Source organism: Arachis ipaensis, chromosome B10 (genome assembly GCF_059453495.1).
Source record: "Arachis ipaensis isolate K30076 ecotype BB chromosome B10, ASM5945349v1, whole genome shotgun sequence".
NCBI classification, from domain to species: domain Eukaryota; kingdom Viridiplantae; phylum Streptophyta; class Magnoliopsida; order Fabales; family Fabaceae; genus Arachis; species Arachis ipaensis.
In genome coordinates this window covers 111,065,602-111,082,388 of record NC_142435.1, presented here as the reverse complement: position 1 = coordinate 111,082,388, position 16,787 = coordinate 111,065,602, and the positions used below count along the sequence as shown (strand labels likewise).

Genomic DNA, 16,787 nt, shown 5'->3' with positions numbered 1-16,787 from the left:
ACAAACATAAGGGACCAACATACCAACGGCAACTATTGCTTAAATCAAATACCAATCTATCAATTATTCAGATATATATCAAGCCAAATCCAAATAGTCCAAATCAGATCAATCTCAACACACTAACTATTTCAAATAAGCCAAAACAAACTTGGCAAAAGCCAAATCCATGACTATTCAACGATGATCATACCATGAAGTAGTCATTAAATATTACCAAAATAAAGTCAGTTCAAAGACTACCTATTAAAAATTCCAAAATGCCAAGATAAATTGGCAACAATTTAACATACAAAGCCTTTCAAAAGTTTTTAGAACAAACTGCAAAAACATCAATCTGCCAGGTTGTCATTCTCATCCTTGACAACATCCTCGTCATTTACCAAAACTCCATCTCAAACCACTTTGCTCGGATCCATCGTCGAGAAGTCAATCTCGGAGGTTAACATCTTCGCTTGAGTGACCGCATGCCCAAAACCTTCGGCAAAGGCATCTAAAATTTTTGTTTGCCTACTGTTCTCCAGGTTTTTCAATTTTATAGTCACCTCAATCATTTGAGTATTCATAGTACAGAGATCGATATCCCTCTTTTCAGCAACTCTGCTTCTTTTTCATAGATACTCTTAATAGTTTTCAGTTCTTATTCTTTCTCCAACAATTTCTTTTTAACCTCGGTTATAATATCATCTTTCTTACCCAAATTAATTTTCAGTGTGGCCAACTCATCAGTTTTCTCTGAAAGCTCCTTATGTTTCATCTCCCTACTTTGGCCAATGCTCGCCAAACAAAATCCAAGCACCTGAATGAACGAAATCTTATCAGCTAACCAATTTTTACAATATTTTATACACACAAATAATCAAATTATACCTATAGGTATTGATCAAATGCAACATCCCCAACCTCGTTTACCAAATTCATATCGAATGAGGACTGCAACGTCTCATCCGCAACAACCATGAAAGAAAAATTTTTATTCCATACCGAAGAACCATCACCATCCTCGGCAAAACCATGAAGCTTTTCTTGATTACTTACAAACGTAGCCAGCTCTTCCAAAGGAATTTCTTTCGACTTCTGATGAGCAGATAATTTATACGCTTTTTGGCATTGTTTTTAGTATGTTTTTAGTAGGATCTAGTTACTTTTAGGGATGTTTTCACTAGTTTTTATGTTAAATTTACATTTCTGGAATTTACTATGAGTTTGTGTGTTTTTCTGTGATTTCATGTATTTTCTGGCTGAAATTGAGGGACTTGAGCAGAAATCAGATTCAGAGGTTGAAGAAGGACTGCTGATGCTGTTGGATTCTGACCTCCCTGCACTCAAAGTGGATTTTCTGGAGCTACAGAACTCGAAATGGTGCGATTCTAATTGCGATGGAAAGTAGACATTCAGGGCTTTCCAGCAATATATAATAGTCCATACTTTGGCCAAGAATAGATGACGTAAACTGGCGTTCAACGCCAGCTTTCTGCCCAAATCTGGCGTCCAGCGCCAGAAAATGATCCAAAACCAGAGTTGAACGCCAGAAATGGATCAAAACCTGGCGTTCAACTCCACAAATGGCCTCTGCATGTGGAAAGTCAAAGCTCATCCCAAGCACACACCAAGTGGGCCCCGGAAGTGGATTTATGCATCAATTACTTACTTCTGTAAACCCTAGTAGCTAGTTTATTATAAATAGGACCTTTTACTATTGTATTAGGGATCTTTGATCAGTTGTATGCTATCTTAGATCACGTTTGAGGGCTGGCCTCTCGGCCATGCCTGGACTTTCACTTATGTATTTTTAACAGTAGAGTTTCTACACTCCATAGATTAAGGTGTGGAGCTCTGCTGTTCCTCAAAGATTAATGCAAAGTACTACTGTTTTCTATTCAATTTATCTTATTTCGCTTCTAAGATATTCATTCGTACTTCAATCTGAATGTGATGAACGTGACAATCATCATCATTCCCTATGAACGCGTGCCTGACAACCACTTCCGTTCTACCTTCGACTGAATGAGTATCTCTTAGATCTCTTAATCAGAATCTTCGTGGCGTAAGCTAGAATGATGGCGGCATTCAAGAGAATCCGGAAAGTCTAAACCTTGTCTGTGGTATTCCGAGTAGGATTCAATGAATGAATGACTGTGACGAGCTCCAAACTCGCGATTGCGGGGCGTTAGTGACAGACGCAAAAGGATAGTAAATCCTATTCCAGCATGATCGAGAATCGACAGATGAATAGCCGTGCCGTGACAGGGTGCGTTGACCATTTTCACTGAGAGGATAAGATGAAGCCATTGACAAGGGTGATGCCTCCAGACGATTAGCCGTGCCGTAACAGGGCATTGGATCATTTTCCCGAGAGATGACCGAAAGTAGCCATTGACAGTGGTGATGTATCACATAAAGCCAGCCATGGAAAGGAGTAAGACTGATTGGATGAAGATAGCAGGAAAGCAGAGGTTCAGAGGAACGAAAGCATCTCCATTCACTTATCTGAAATTCTCACCAATGAATTACATAAGTATTTCTATCCCTATTCTATTAATTATTATTCGAAAACACCATTATCAATTTATACCTGCCTAACTGAGATTTGCAAGGTGACCATAGCTTGCTTCATACCAACAATCTCCGTGGGATTCGACCCTTACTCACGTAAGGTATTACTTGGACGACCCAGTGCACTTGCTGGTCAGTTACACGGAGTTGTGAACCGTGGTTTTTGGCATCATGTTTTTGGCGCCATTTCCAGGGAAAGAAAGAGCAATGAACTTTACATAATTAAAGTGTAATCACGATTCCGCGTACCAAGTTTTTGGCGCCGTTGCCGGGGATTGTTCGAGTTTGGACAACTGACGGTTCATCTTGTTGCTCAGATTAGGTAATTTTCTTTTTGTTTTCTTTTCAAAAATTCTTCAAAAATCTTTCAAAAATTTTTCATCTGTTTTCGAAAAAAATAAAAATAAAAATAAAAATAAAAATGTTTTCAAAAATCTATTTGTCTTCAGAATTTTTAAGAATGAATTCTAGTGTTTCATGAAGCATGTTGAAGCCTGGCTGGCTGTAAAGCCATGTCTAATTCCTTTGGGAATGAGTATGTTGGGCGTGTCATGTCTGAGTTACGTACTAAAGCTTGGCTGGCTATTCAGCCATGCCTGACCCTTTGATTGGAGCTTTAGAGCATAAGATTCCTGGAATTCATATTAAAAATTTTGAATCCTTATTTTTCTCTTTTCTAAATAATTTTTGAAAAATATAAAATAAAAATTCAAAAAAATTCATAAAATCATAAAAATCAAAAATATTTTGTGTTTCTTGTTTGAGTCTTGAGTCATGTTATAAGTTTGGTGTCAATTGCATATGCATCTTGCATTTTTTTCGAAAATATCATGCGTTCATAGTATTCTTCATGATCTTCAAGTTGTTCTTGGTAAGTCTTCTTGTTTGATCTTTGCATTTGCATGTTTTGTGTCTTTTCTTGTTTTTCATATGCATTCTTGAATTCTTATTGTCTAAGCATTAAAGAATTCTAAGTTTGGTGTCTTGCATGTTTTCTTTGCATTAAAAATTTTTCAAAAATGTGTTCTTGATGTTCATCATGATCTTCATAGTGTTCTTGGTGTTCATCTTGACATTCATAGCATTCTTGCATGCATTCATTGTTTTGATTTAAAAATTTCATGCATTGCATAATTTTCATGTTTTTCTCTCTCATCATAAAAATTCAAAAATCAAAAAAATATCTTTCCCTCTTTTCTCTCATCAAATTCGAAAATTTGAGTTGACTTTTTTAAAAATTTTTAAAATCAAGTTGTTTCTTATGAGTCAAATCAAATTTTCAATTTGAAAATCTAATCTCTTTCAAAATATTTTTTTCAAAAATCAAATCTTTTTCAAATTTCTTAGTTATTTTCGAAAAATTCTAAAAATATTTTTCAAAAATCTTTTTCTTAATTTTATATCAAATTTTCGAAAATAACAATGACAATTAATGTTTTGATTCAAAAATTTCAAGTTTGTTACTTGCTTGTTAAGAAAGATTCAAACTTTAAGTTCTAGAATCATATCTTGTGATTTCTTGTGAATCAAGTCATTAATTGTGATTTTAAAAATTAAATCTTTTTCAAAAACTAATTTCTATCATATCTTTTCAAAAATATCTTCTTATCTTATCTTTTTCAAAATATGATTTCAAAATATCTTTTCTAACTTCCTAACTTCTTATCTTTTCAAAAATTTGTTTCAACTAACTAACTAACTTTTTGTTTATTTCTTATCTTTTTCAAAACCACCTAACTAACTCTCTCTCTCTCATTTTCGAAAATATCTTCCCCCTTTTTCAAAATTTCTTTTTTAATTTATTAATTATTTCAATTTTTTAATCTTAATTTTCGAAAATTACTAACATTTTTCAAAAATCACTAACTCTTTTTCAAAAATTATTTTCGAAAATTCCTTCTCTCTCATCTCCTTCTATTTATTTATTCATCTACTAACATCTCATCTCACATCTCTACCCTCCTCACAGTTGTGTTTCTTCCATTACATTATATTCTTTATCTCCCTCTTTTCTTCCACTCACAAAGGGATCCCTATACTGTGACATAGAGAATTCCTCTTCTTTTCTTTTTCTCTCCTCTTTCTTATGAGCAGGGATAGAGAAAAAGGCATTCTTATTGAAGCTGATCCAGAACCTGAAAGGACTCTGAAGAGAAGATTAAGAGAAGCTAAATTACAACAATCCAGAGACAACTTGATTGAAAATTTCGAACAAGTAAAGGAGATGGCAGCCGAACCCAACAACAATGCAAGGAGGATGCTTGGTGACTTTACTGCACCTAATTCCAATTTACATGGAAGAAGCATCTTCATTCCTGCCATTGGAGCAAACAACTTTGAGCTGAAACCTCAATTAGTTTCTCTGATGCAGCAGAACTGCAAGTTTCATGGACTTCCATCTGAAGATCCTTTTCAGTTCTTAACTGAATTCTTGCAGATATGTGATACTGTTAAGACTAATGGAGTAGATCCTGAAGTCTACAGGCTCATGCTTTTCCCTTTTGCTGTAAGAGACAGAGCTAGAGTGTGGTTGGATTCTCAACCTAAGGATAGCCTGAACTCTTGGGATAAGCTGGTCAAGGCTTTCTTAGCCAAGTTCTTTCCTCCTCAAAAGCTGAGCAAGCTTAGAGTGGGTGTTCAAACCTTCAGACAGAAAGAAGGTGAATCCCTCTATGAAGCTTGGGAGAGATACAAAGGACTAACCAAAAAGTGTCCTTCTGACATGCTTTCAGAATGGACCATCCTGGATATATTCTATGATGGTTTATCTGAGTTATCAAAGATTTCATTGGATACTTCTGCAGGTGGATCCATTCACCTAAAGAAAATGCCTGCAGAAGCTCAAGAACTCATTGATATGATTGCAAATAACCAGTTCATGTACACTTCTAAAAGGAATCCTGTGAATAATGGGACGCCTATGAAGAAGGGAGTTCTTGAGATTGATACTCTGAACGCCATATTGGCTCAGAATAAAATATTGACTCAGCAAGTCAATATGATTTCTCAGAGTCTGAATGGAATGCAAGCTGCATCCAACAGTACTCAAGAGGCATCTTCTGAAGAAGAAGCTTATGATCCTGAGAACCCTGCAATAGCAGAGGTGAATTACTTAGGTGAACCTTATGGAAACACCTATAACTCATCATGGAGAAATCATCCCAATTTCTCATGGAAGGATCAAAAGCCTCAACAAGGTTTTAATAATGGTGGAAGAAATAGGTTTAACAATAATAAACCTTTTCCACCATCCACTCAGCAACAGACAGAGAACTCTGAACAAAATACTTCTAATTTGGCAAACTTAGTCTCTGATCTGTCCAAGGCCACTGTGAGTTTCATGAATGAAACAAGATCTTCCATTAGAAATTTGGAAGTACAAGTGGGCCAGCTGAGTAAAATGATTACTGAAATCCCTCCCAGTACTCTCCCAAGCAATACAGAAGAGAATCCAAAAGGAGAGTGCAAGGCCATTGACATAAGCAAAATGTCCAAACCCAATGAGGGAGAGGAGGACGTGAATCCCAAGGAGGAAGACCTCCTGGGACGTCCAGTGACCAATAAGGAGCTTCCCTCTGAGGAACCAAAGGACTCTGAGGCTCATCTAGAGACCATAGAGATTCCATTGAACCTCCTTATGCCCTTCATGAGCTCTGATGAATATTCCTCTTCTGAAGAGAATGAGGATGTTACAGAAGAGCAAACTACCAAGTTTCTTGGTGCAATCATGAAGCTGAATGCCAAATTATTTGGCATTGATACTTGGGAAGTTAAACCTCCCTTGTTCATCAATGAACTAAGTGATCTGGATCAACTGACATTGCCTCAGAAGAGACAGGATCCTGGAAAGTTCATAATACCTTGTACTATAGGCACCATGATCTTTAAGGCTCTGTGTGACCTTGGTTCAGGGATAAACCTCATGCCCCTCTCTGTAATAGAGAAACTGGGAATTTATGGGGTGCAAGCTGCTAAAATCTCATTAGAGATGGCAGACAACTCAAGAAAACAGGCATAGGGACAAGTAGAGGACGTGTTAGTAAAGGTTGAAGGCCTTTACATCCCTGCTGATTTCATAGTCCTGGATACTGGAAAGGAAGAGGATGAATCCATCATCTTAGGAAGACCTTTCCTGGCCACAGCAAGAGCTGTGATTGATGTTGACAGAGGTGAACTAGTCCTTCAATAGAATGAGGACTCCCTTGTGTTTTCAACTCAAGGATCTCTCTCTGCATCCATAGAGAGGAAGCAGAAAAAGCTTCTCTCAAAGCAGAGTCAACCAAAGCCCCCACAGTCAAACTCTAAGTTTGGTGTTGGGAGGCCACAACCAAACTCTAAGTTTGGTGTTGAACTCCCATATCCAAACTCTAAGTTTGGTGTTGAGGAGTCTCAACAAAGCTCTGCATATCTGTGAGGCTCCATGAGAGCCCACTATCAAGCTATTGACATTAAAGAAGCGCTTGTTGGGAGGCAACCCAATGTTTATTTATCTAATTCTATTATTCTTGTTTTTCATGTTTTATTAGGTTCATGATCATGTGGAGTCACAAAATAAACAAAAAAATTGAAAACGGAATCAAAAACAGCAGAAGAAAAATCACACCCTGGAGGAGCATCTGTCTGGCGTTCAGCGCCAGAACAGAGCATGATTCTGGCGCTGAACGCCCAAAATGGGCAGCTTCTGGGCGCTGAACGCCAGAACAGGCATGGTTCTGGCGTTCAACGCCAGAAATGGCTAGTAATTGGGCGTTGAACGCCCAAAATGGGCACCAACCTGGCGCTGAACGCCCAGAGTTGTGTGCAAGGGCATTTTACATGCCTAATGGGTGCAGGGATGTAAATCCTTGACACCTCCGGATCTGTGGACACCACAGGATCACCTCAAGATCTGTGAATACCACAGGATCATCTCAGGATCTGTGAATCCCACAGGATCCCCACCCACCTCACCCTCTCTCTCTCCATTCATGATCACCCCTTCTGTTTTCCATTCACCACTCACATCCATACACACATCCCTCCATCTCCTCCATATTTTCTTTTTCTTCTTCTTCTATTATTCTTTCTTCTTTTGCTCGAGGACGAGCAACTTTCTAAGTTTGGTGTGGTAAAAGCATAGCTTTTTTGGTTTTTTATAACCATTAATGGCACCTAAGGCCAGAGAAACCTCAAGAAAGAGGAAAGGGAAGACAATTGCTTCCACCTCTGAGCCATGGGAGATGGAAAGATTCATCTCACAAGCCGATCACTAAGAAAAGGATGGAACAAACAAGAGAGCATATTCATGGATCTCAACAGGCACATGAAGAAGCTCATCATTAAGAAATCCCTGAGATACCTCAAGGGATGCACCTTCCTCCACATAACTTTTGGGAGCAAACCAACACCTCCCTAGAAGAATTAAGTTCCAATGTGGGACAACTAAGGGTGGAACATCAAGAACACTCCATATTCCTTCATGAAATAAGAGAAGATCAAAAAAAGTAATGAGGGAGGAGCAACAAAGACAAGGAAGAGACATAGAAGAGCTCAAGGACATCATTGGATCCTCAAGAAGGAAACGCCACCATCACTAAGGTGGATTCATTCCTTGTTCTTATTTCTTCTGTTTTTCGTTTTCTATGTTATGTGCTTATCCATGTTTGTATCTTCATTACATGATCATTAGTAGTTAGTAACTTTGTCTTAAAGATATGAATGTCCTATGAATCCATCACCTCTCTTAAAAGAAAAATGTTTTAATTCAAAAGAACAAGAAGTACATGAGTTTCGAATTTATCCTTGAACTTAGTTTAATTATATTGATGTGGTGACAATGCTTCTTGTTTTCTGAATGTATGCTTGAACAGTGCATATGTCTTTTGAAGTTGTTGTTTAAGAATGTTAAATATGTTGGCTCTTGAAAGAATGATGACTAGGAGACATGTTATTTGATAATCTGAAAAATCATAAAAATGATTCTTGAAGGAAGAAAAAGCAGCAAAGAACAAAGCTTGCAGAAAAAAAAAATAAAAATAAAAATAATAGGCGAAAAAAATATAGAAAGAAAAAGCAAGCAGAAAAAGCCAAAGCTCTTAAAACCAAGAGGCAAGAGCAAAAAGCCAATAACCCTTAAAACCAAAAGGCAAGGGCAAATAAAAAGGATCCCAAGGCTTTGAGCATTAGTGGATAGGAGGGCCTAAAGGAATAAAATCCCGGTCTAAGCGGCTAAACCAAGCTGTCCCTAACCATGTGCTTGTGGCGTGTAGGTGTCAAGTGAAAACTTGAGACTGAGCGGTTAAAGTCAAGGTCCAAAGCAAAAAAAAAAAAGAGTGTGCTTAAGAACCTTGGACACCTCTAATTGGGGACTTTAGCAAAGCTGAGTCACAATCTGAAAAGGTTCACCCAATTATGTGTCTGTGGCATTTATGTATCCGGTGGTAATACTGGAAAACAAAGTGCTTAGGGCCACGGCCAAGACTCATAAAAAGCTGTGTTCAAGAATCATCATACTGAACTAGGAGAATCAATAACACTATCTGAACTCTGAGTTCCTATAGATGCCAATCATTCTGAACCTCAATGGATAAAGTGAGATGCCAAAACTATTCAAGAGGCAAAAAGCTATAAGTCCCGCTCATTTGATTGGAGCTATGTTTCATTGATAGTTTGGAATTTATAGTATATTCTCTTCTTTTTATCCTATTTGATTTTCAGTTGCTTGGGGACAAGCAACAATTTAAGTTTGGTGTTGTGATGAGCGGATAATTTATACGCTTTTTGGCAATGTTTTTAGTATGTTTTTAGTAGGATCTAGTTACTTTTAGGGATGTTTTCATTAGTTTTTATGTTAAATTTACATTTCTGGACTTTACTATGAGTTTGTGTGTTTTTCTATGATTTTAGGTATTTTCTGGCTGAAATTGAGGGACTTGAGCAGAAATCAGATTCAGAGGTTGAAGAAGGACTGCTGATGCTGTTGGATTCTGACCTCCCTGCACTCAAAGTGGATTTTCTGGAGCTACAGAACTCGAAATGGCGCGCTTCCAATTGCGTTGGAAAGTAGACATCCAGAGCTTTTCAGAAATATATAATAGTCCATACTTTGGCCAAGAATAGACGACGTAAACTGGCGTTCAACGCCAGCTTTCTGCCCAAATCTGGCGTCCAGCGCCAGAAAAGGATCCAAAACCAGAGTTGAACGCCAGAAATGGATCAAAACCTGGCGTTCAACTCCACAAATGGCCTCTGCACGTGGAAAGTCAAAGCTCATCCCAAGCACACACCAAGTGGGCCCCGGAAGTGGATTTATGCATCAATTACTTACTTCTGTAAACCCTAGTAGCTAGTTTATTATAAATAGGACCTTTTACTATTGTATTAGGGATCTTTGATCAGTTGTATGCTATCTTAGATCACGTTTGAGGGCTGGCCTCTCGGCCATGCCTGGACTTTCACTTATGTATTTTTAACAGTAGAGTTTCTACACTCCATAGATTAAGGTGTGGAGCTCTGCTGTTCCTCAAAGATTAATGCAAAGTACTACTGTTTTCTATTCAATTTATCTTATTTCGCTTCTAAGATATTCATTCGTACTTCAATCTGAATGTGATGAACGTGACAATCATCATCATTCCCTATGAACGCGTGCCTGACAACCACTTCCGTTCTACCTTCGACTGAATGAGTATCTCTTAGATCTCTTAATCAGAATCTTCGTGGCGTAAGCTAGAATGATGGCGGCATTTAAGAGAATCCGGAAAGTCTAAACCTTGTCTGTGGTATTCCGAGTAGGATTCAATAAATGAATGACTGTGACGAGCTCCAAACTCGCGATTGCGGGGCGTTAGTGACAGACGCAAAAGGATAGTAAATCCTATTCCAGCATGATCAAGAACCGACAGATGAATAGCCGTGCCGTGACAGGGTGCGTTGACCATTTTCACTGAGAGGATAAGATGAAGCCATTGACAAGGGTGATGCCTCCAGACGATTAGCCGTGCCGTGACAGGGCATTGGATCATTTTCCCGAGAGATGACCGAAAGTAGCCATTGACAGTGGTGATGTATCACATAAAGCCAGCCATGGAAAGGAGTAAGACTGATTGGATGAAGATAGCAGGAAAGTAGAGGTTCAGAGGAACGAAAGCATCTCCATTCGCTTATCTGAAATTCTCACCAATGAATTACATAAGTATTTCTATCCCTTTTCTATTAATTATTATTCGAAAACACCATTATCAATTTATACCTGCCTAACTGAGATTTGCAAGGTGACCATAGCTTGCTTCATACCAACAATCTCCGTGGGATTCGACCCTTACTCACGTAAGGTATTACTTGGACGACCCAGTGCACTTGCTGGTCAGTTACACGGAGTTGTGAACCGTGGTTTTTGGCATCATGTTTTTGGCGCCATTTCCAGAGAAAGAAAGAGCAATGAACTTTACATAATTAAAGTGTAATCACGATTCCGCGTACCAACTTCTCCACTAAGTCATCAGACGCATCAATATCAATAAGGTCAAATTTCCTCTTTTCGAAAATATTTTTCTTCCTCCCTCGACTTGGCTGATTGACCTCCCCATCACCATCTCCTTTTCTGGGGTTTAAGGATGAACCTTCTTTTTCCAAATTTTTCGTCTTGAGCTGAACTCTCAAGCTTGTAGCAGACACACCTGAATATGTTTCAGCTACAAAAGAAAAACACATTAATATTGGGATATGACATATTTCTACATACACAAACACTTCCTATCAAACCTTACCAAGATATTTCACCAGTGACATCTTGTCCTCTTCTCACGGAAGCAAATCAAAAACAAAAATTAACTCTTCTTTACTAACAGCACCCAATAGATAGTCAATTATACATTCATTCCTCGGACTTATTTTCTCAGGACCCAGAATATATTGTGGTTGTGAACACCACCAGAGAGAAAACTTCTTGCCGAGGTTTTCATCAATATAAAATGCAAAACATTCCTCAACCAATTTTATTTTAAAAAATATTTCTTTGAAATCTTTGAACTACGATTTATAAAGTTTGAAAACCGTAAAACCAGGCGAGCTGTTTAAATTTACCCAAACCCCTTTTCAAACCCATTTCGCCTGAAACATTAAGAAAAACAACTCTAATGAAGGTTTTACTTCCAAACAGTCCATCAATATTTCAAAACACCTAAAAAAGTCCAACCATTTGGGTGTAACTACAATGGAGTGCAATTTAACTACTTCAAATCGTTACACTCAAAGTCTGTAAACGGAAGCTTCACCCGAATCTGTTCCAAAACACAACTATACATATAAAGATACTCAAAATGATTTTGTCTATGAAAGACACGCTCAGCCCTCGTGCATAGCAACAATTCTATCCGAACCCCAGACCTCACTATCTTTGAAGTATCTAATTCATCCACACTACCCTTATCAACAAAGAGAGACCCATGAACCTTCACATTCTCACTCACCCAATTATACGACTCATCATCATCATCAACTTTCTGCCAACCTTTCCCCCTTTTTCTCACCGATTGTTACCCAAGAACAGAAAGAAAGAAAGCAAGTGGACAGAATTAGAAAAAGAAATGAGAGTGAACTAACCTCTTTTACTCATCTCTTAATCTTCAAAAACACGTTTCAACAAAACTGAACTTGCTTTAATGAAAACTTCCAGGATTTCAAAAAGCTTTAGCAAACATTTAATAAAACCTTTTCAGTTCCAAACATATCGCAGACGTTGTGTCTCCAAAAAAAAATCAACGGTAATAAATCTCATTGGAAACTATACACACCTTTTAATTAATGACAAGACCTTTTTTTTCTTTTTTCCAAGAAAATTAAACGGTTGCATTTAATTGTTCCAAAATTTATTTTAATAAAACATGTTGAATTGGGAGCTCCATACCCTTATCAAAACGTCGAGTTATAACTCAATAGAAGCTTAACCTGTTTCATCAAAACACCACCAGGTTAAGCTTGGGGGATGTGATACGACCTTTATACATCGGTTACAAGTTATAACTCAACCATGAACGTTATATATCAGCTGTCAATAACTGACATTCAGACGAGTATCAAAACGTCAGGTATGCTATTACTCTCTGCTTAAAACATCATTATTCAGAGACACAACGGTTACTTTTTATTTTCAGATATAAAGAAAATGGTAAAAAAAGATTGTTCTATTCATTGCATTCTACAAAACCTATTACTCACTTATTGATTTAAGCGTCGGAGTGCTTTTTGCAGGTACTCATTCCATTGTTCTCTCATTGTCGACGGATACCTCATCTTGACGGAGAGCTCACAAATATTCACCAGTAAACGAACTATACACCGACCAATCATTATTATTATTATTATTATTATTATTATTATTATTAGCTACAAGTACCCTTTTTGTAGTTAGTTTAGTAGATGAAGAGACACACACTTAAGGGTAAGGTTATGTTTGTTTATTATTTTAGAATAATAAGAAACACATATACAACAATCAAATACAGCCTAAATGATCATAGGGTGACATGCAAAACAGAACGGAAAAACACGTATAGCTAATTAAATAATTAAGCTCACAAGAAGAAGCATCCAACATAATAGTGGGTAGCACTTATATATGTGGTGCGTCATCTATACTCAAATATGAGAGTGTATAAAAGCAATTAAACAGATTTTATGCCCTGTAATATATATTTTCTCTATTGTTTTCATAAATAATGTTATAGAGGACAAAATAGGCATTTCACTGTTTTGCAAGACGATTCACTATATATACTTGATCGATTGTGCTAAAATAATAATTATTTAAAATTATTTTATTTAGCTTAATATTCATAGTTTTATTATGCATATAATATCTATAATTATATATTTATTATATCTAAAAATTATCAAATTATTCTAAGAATAATTAAAGACTGAAAAATGAAAAAACTTAATACAAAATAAAATAATTTTAGATTATTTTAAATTTTTTTTAATATCTCTCAAATATTTTTGTATTTGATTTTGGTTGTCATTTAAAGTTTGGAATTTGTACCATAACGTGACATACATATGAAGTGATGAAAAAGCGTAGCTTATATTCATATTGGAATTTTTTTTTTTAGACTAAGAATAGAAGTATAATTAGAAAACAGTTACAAATTATACATAAAATAATGAGAATAATAGATATTTTTTACAAAAAATTCGGTCAAATTAAATTGAGATATAGTTGCTAGCGCTATAGTCAATATAAAATTGAGTGCGTCTCTTTTCTACAGTAAGTGTCATTGAATAGACAAAATTTAGTGCACAAATAAGTGTTCCCCCTTGTTGAAATGTTGGCCATACCCTTTGAACAATATTAGCCGAGGTATTCAATTCTGTAAGGTACAATGTCTCTACCCGATATAACATAGTTCATGTGCTGAAATTCATAGCTAAGTTAGTTCATTAGTTAAAAATAGGCTTTTGAGATCCTCAGAGGAAGGAGCATGTGTTTGTTGCCATGGGTGAAAAGGTTGAAAATTTGGAAGATTGTTATAATATCAGTGGATCTTTCATTCCCACTTTAGAAATATATTGGAGCGAAAGATGATGTCAAATGATTTAATTTTTTTTTCAGGAAAAATTCATTTTTTTAATATGGTGGTTTAATTTGAAAATATGAAGTGTTATTTTTAAACTTACAATTAATTTGTCATTAATTTATTCACACCACTTATTCACATAATTAACTCAACAATAATATAATATAAGTTTAGTATAATTTTCTATCAACAAAAACATAGTAATAGAACAACTATTTTCAAAAAGTATCCTGTTACACTAGAATTTTTCAAAAAAATATTTTGCTAGAATTTTGAGGTTAATCCTTTTTAAAATTTTTGTGAGTGAGTCTCATACAAATTAATAATGACAACATCTACTGCATCTCAGGCAGGGACGGACCCATAAATGTTATTATAGGGGGTCAATAATATATATAATATAAAAAAATATATGCAAATAAATTATAATGTAAGATGTATTATAAAAATATACAGATAGAGAATATATATTTAAAGTATAAAAAATGTGTACTTTTTACTAACGAAGTGGTACACGTCGATTCTTCATATCATAAAATTTATCGATAATAGAATCTGTGTCAATTTTTTTAGCAATCTTCTTCTCAATGTAATCAAAAGACAATTAGCAAGCAATTCATCTTCTATTTTGTTTCTGATTCTATTCTTCACAATATTCATAGCTGAAAAAGATCTCTCAGTTGTAGCAGTTGAAACAGGGAGAGTTAATACCAAGCGAATCAAACGATCAATCAAAGGATATGTTAAAGACTTTCCTGTCTTCGTTAATCCTTGACATAACTCCGAAATTGTGCACAAGTTAGTTAATTCAACATGATTAGGAACATCAAGTTCATAATGTTGAGCTTGCATTCTAATGTGAAATTTCTCTTGGTCACTGAAGTCACCTGGATAAAACCGTTCTACTAATTCAAATACTTTGTTGACACTGAAGAATTTATAATTATCTCTGGGATCTAAAGTTGAACTTAAAGTAAGCAATTCCACCATATTATCGTTGAATCTTCCATTAAGCTCTTGCAATTGTGTATCAATTACAGCCAGAAATAAATTAACACGGTAATGATGCTCCACTGAAATTTGATCAACAATTTTGCGAGTTCGGCCTCTTCTAGGAATATGCAATGCATTCATATCAGGAACTTCAACTTCATGTTTCTCACAAAATAGTATAACTTCTTTTATGAAAGCCTCCCAACTTGATTCTCTCATTCTTTGGATTAAAGTCTTGGTAGTAGAAACCAGAGTTAAAGCATTCAATATGTCTTGATTTTTTTGTTGCAAAGCTTGACAAAGATCATGACTAACTTCCAAAATATTTCTCATCAAATGCAAAACAAAGACAAATTCAAAGGATGTGATAGCATCATAAGCAGCACTAGCATCACCACGAGTGGAGAAATTACCTTCTTCGGTGCTTTTTTCAAGAACTTCACAAGTAGCATCAAACATGCATAACAAGCTACGTACAAAATTCAAATGAGACCCCCATCTAGTATCTCCAGCTCTTTGCAAAGTACCAATTTGATTAAGTCCACTACCTGTCACAATTTGATCATTGGCAATTAAGTTTGCAACATTATTTGCTTGAGCAACCCTTAACTGATCATGACGTTTAGGAGAAACAGTCACAACATTCACAATTAGTGTAAGTTTTGAAAAGAATTGATGAACATAGCAAACTTCTTTAGCTGCAGAAACAAGTGCTAATTGTAATCGATGAGCAAGACAATGAATGTAATAAGCAAAAGGACAATCTTTTAAAAATAGAGCTTGCAATCCATTCCATTCACCACGCATATTACTAGCTCCATCGTACCCTTGTCCCCTAAGATTTTGGACATCAAGATTATGACAAGAAAGAACTGATGAAATTTCTGTTTTCAATGTCAAAGAACATGTATCAGAAACATGTATAAGATCAAAAAATCTTTCTTGAATACAACCGTGCTTGTCTACAAATCTCAAAACCACAGACATTTGTTCTCGGTTGGACTCATCTCTTGCTTCATCAATAATTATACAAAATTTAGAATCACCAATTTCTTCTCGAATTGTTGAACGCATTTTTCTAGCAAAGATATGTAATATATCTTTCTGAACACCGGGAGATATATATTGAGCATTTCCAGGAGCATTTTCAAGAACAACATTATTAACATTCTGATTACAGTAAGCTAAAAACTTAATTAACTCAATAAAATTTCCCATATTCAAAGATCCAGGACTTTTATCATCGCCTCTAAATGCACATGCTTGAAATGCAAGCCATCGAATAGCATTAATAGATGTCTTCAACCTTAAACGGTTATTTGCAATAGTTTCATCACTATGCCTATCAAGAACTTTGTCTATATGCTTAGATTGAGCCATTAAATCATCACAAGATTTCACACATAAATTATGGGGAGAATTAGGAATAGAACCCTCGTGACATACAAATGCACAATTTACCCCATTGTTTACTTTCTTCTAATTACTAAATCCTAACTCTGAAAATATATTTTTTCCATCATTGCGAGCACCATAATGTTTACTAAACAAGTAGCAAGGCAAACAATAAGCAGCATCTTTTTCTGGTGAATATTCTAACCAACTTGAAAATTTTTTAAACCAAGAAGATTGAAAATATCGACGGTGATTGTTATTACCAGAAGCTGGATAGCTAATATTTGT

General features: G+C 35.9%; 1 protein-coding gene and 1 non-coding gene across 2 annotated transcripts; both read right to left on the bottom strand.

Moving 5' to 3' along the window:
- Window positions 1-640: 640 nt before the first annotated feature.
- LOC148581307 (uncharacterized) lies at window positions 641-16,484 on the bottom strand. The gene is made up of 3 exons (XM_088492346.1): window positions 14,823-16,484; window positions 913-1,077; window positions 641-799 (listed from the first exon to the last, which is right to left on the bottom strand). The coding sequence occupies exons 1-3, from the start codon at window positions 16,482-16,484 to the stop codon at window positions 641-643; spliced, it is 1,986 nt and encodes a 661-aa protein (XP_088348472.1).
- On the bottom strand, window positions 5,177-5,284 carry LOC148581308 (small nucleolar RNA R71). Its single transcript, XR_015899733.1, has one exon. It is a non-coding gene; the product is annotated as a small nucleolar RNA R71 (small nucleolar RNA).
- Window positions 16,485-16,787: the final 303 nt, after the last annotated feature.

What these genes read in the sequence shown, in the direction of transcription:
- LOC148581307 (XM_088492346.1), bottom strand. Translation starts at nt 16,484, where the DNA reads ATGGCTCAATCTAAGCATATAGACAAAGTTCTTGATAGGCATAGTGAT. An exon ending in TTGATCGTTTGATTCGCTTG is followed by an intron (nt 1,078 to 14,822) that starts GTATTAACTCTC and finishes TCTGCTCATCAG; the next exon opens with AAGTCGAAAGAAATTCCTTT. An exon ending in CCTCATTCGATATGAATTTG is followed by an intron (nt 800 to 912) that starts GTAAACGAGGTT and finishes TCGTTCATTCAG; the next exon opens with GTGCTTGGATTTTGTTTGGC.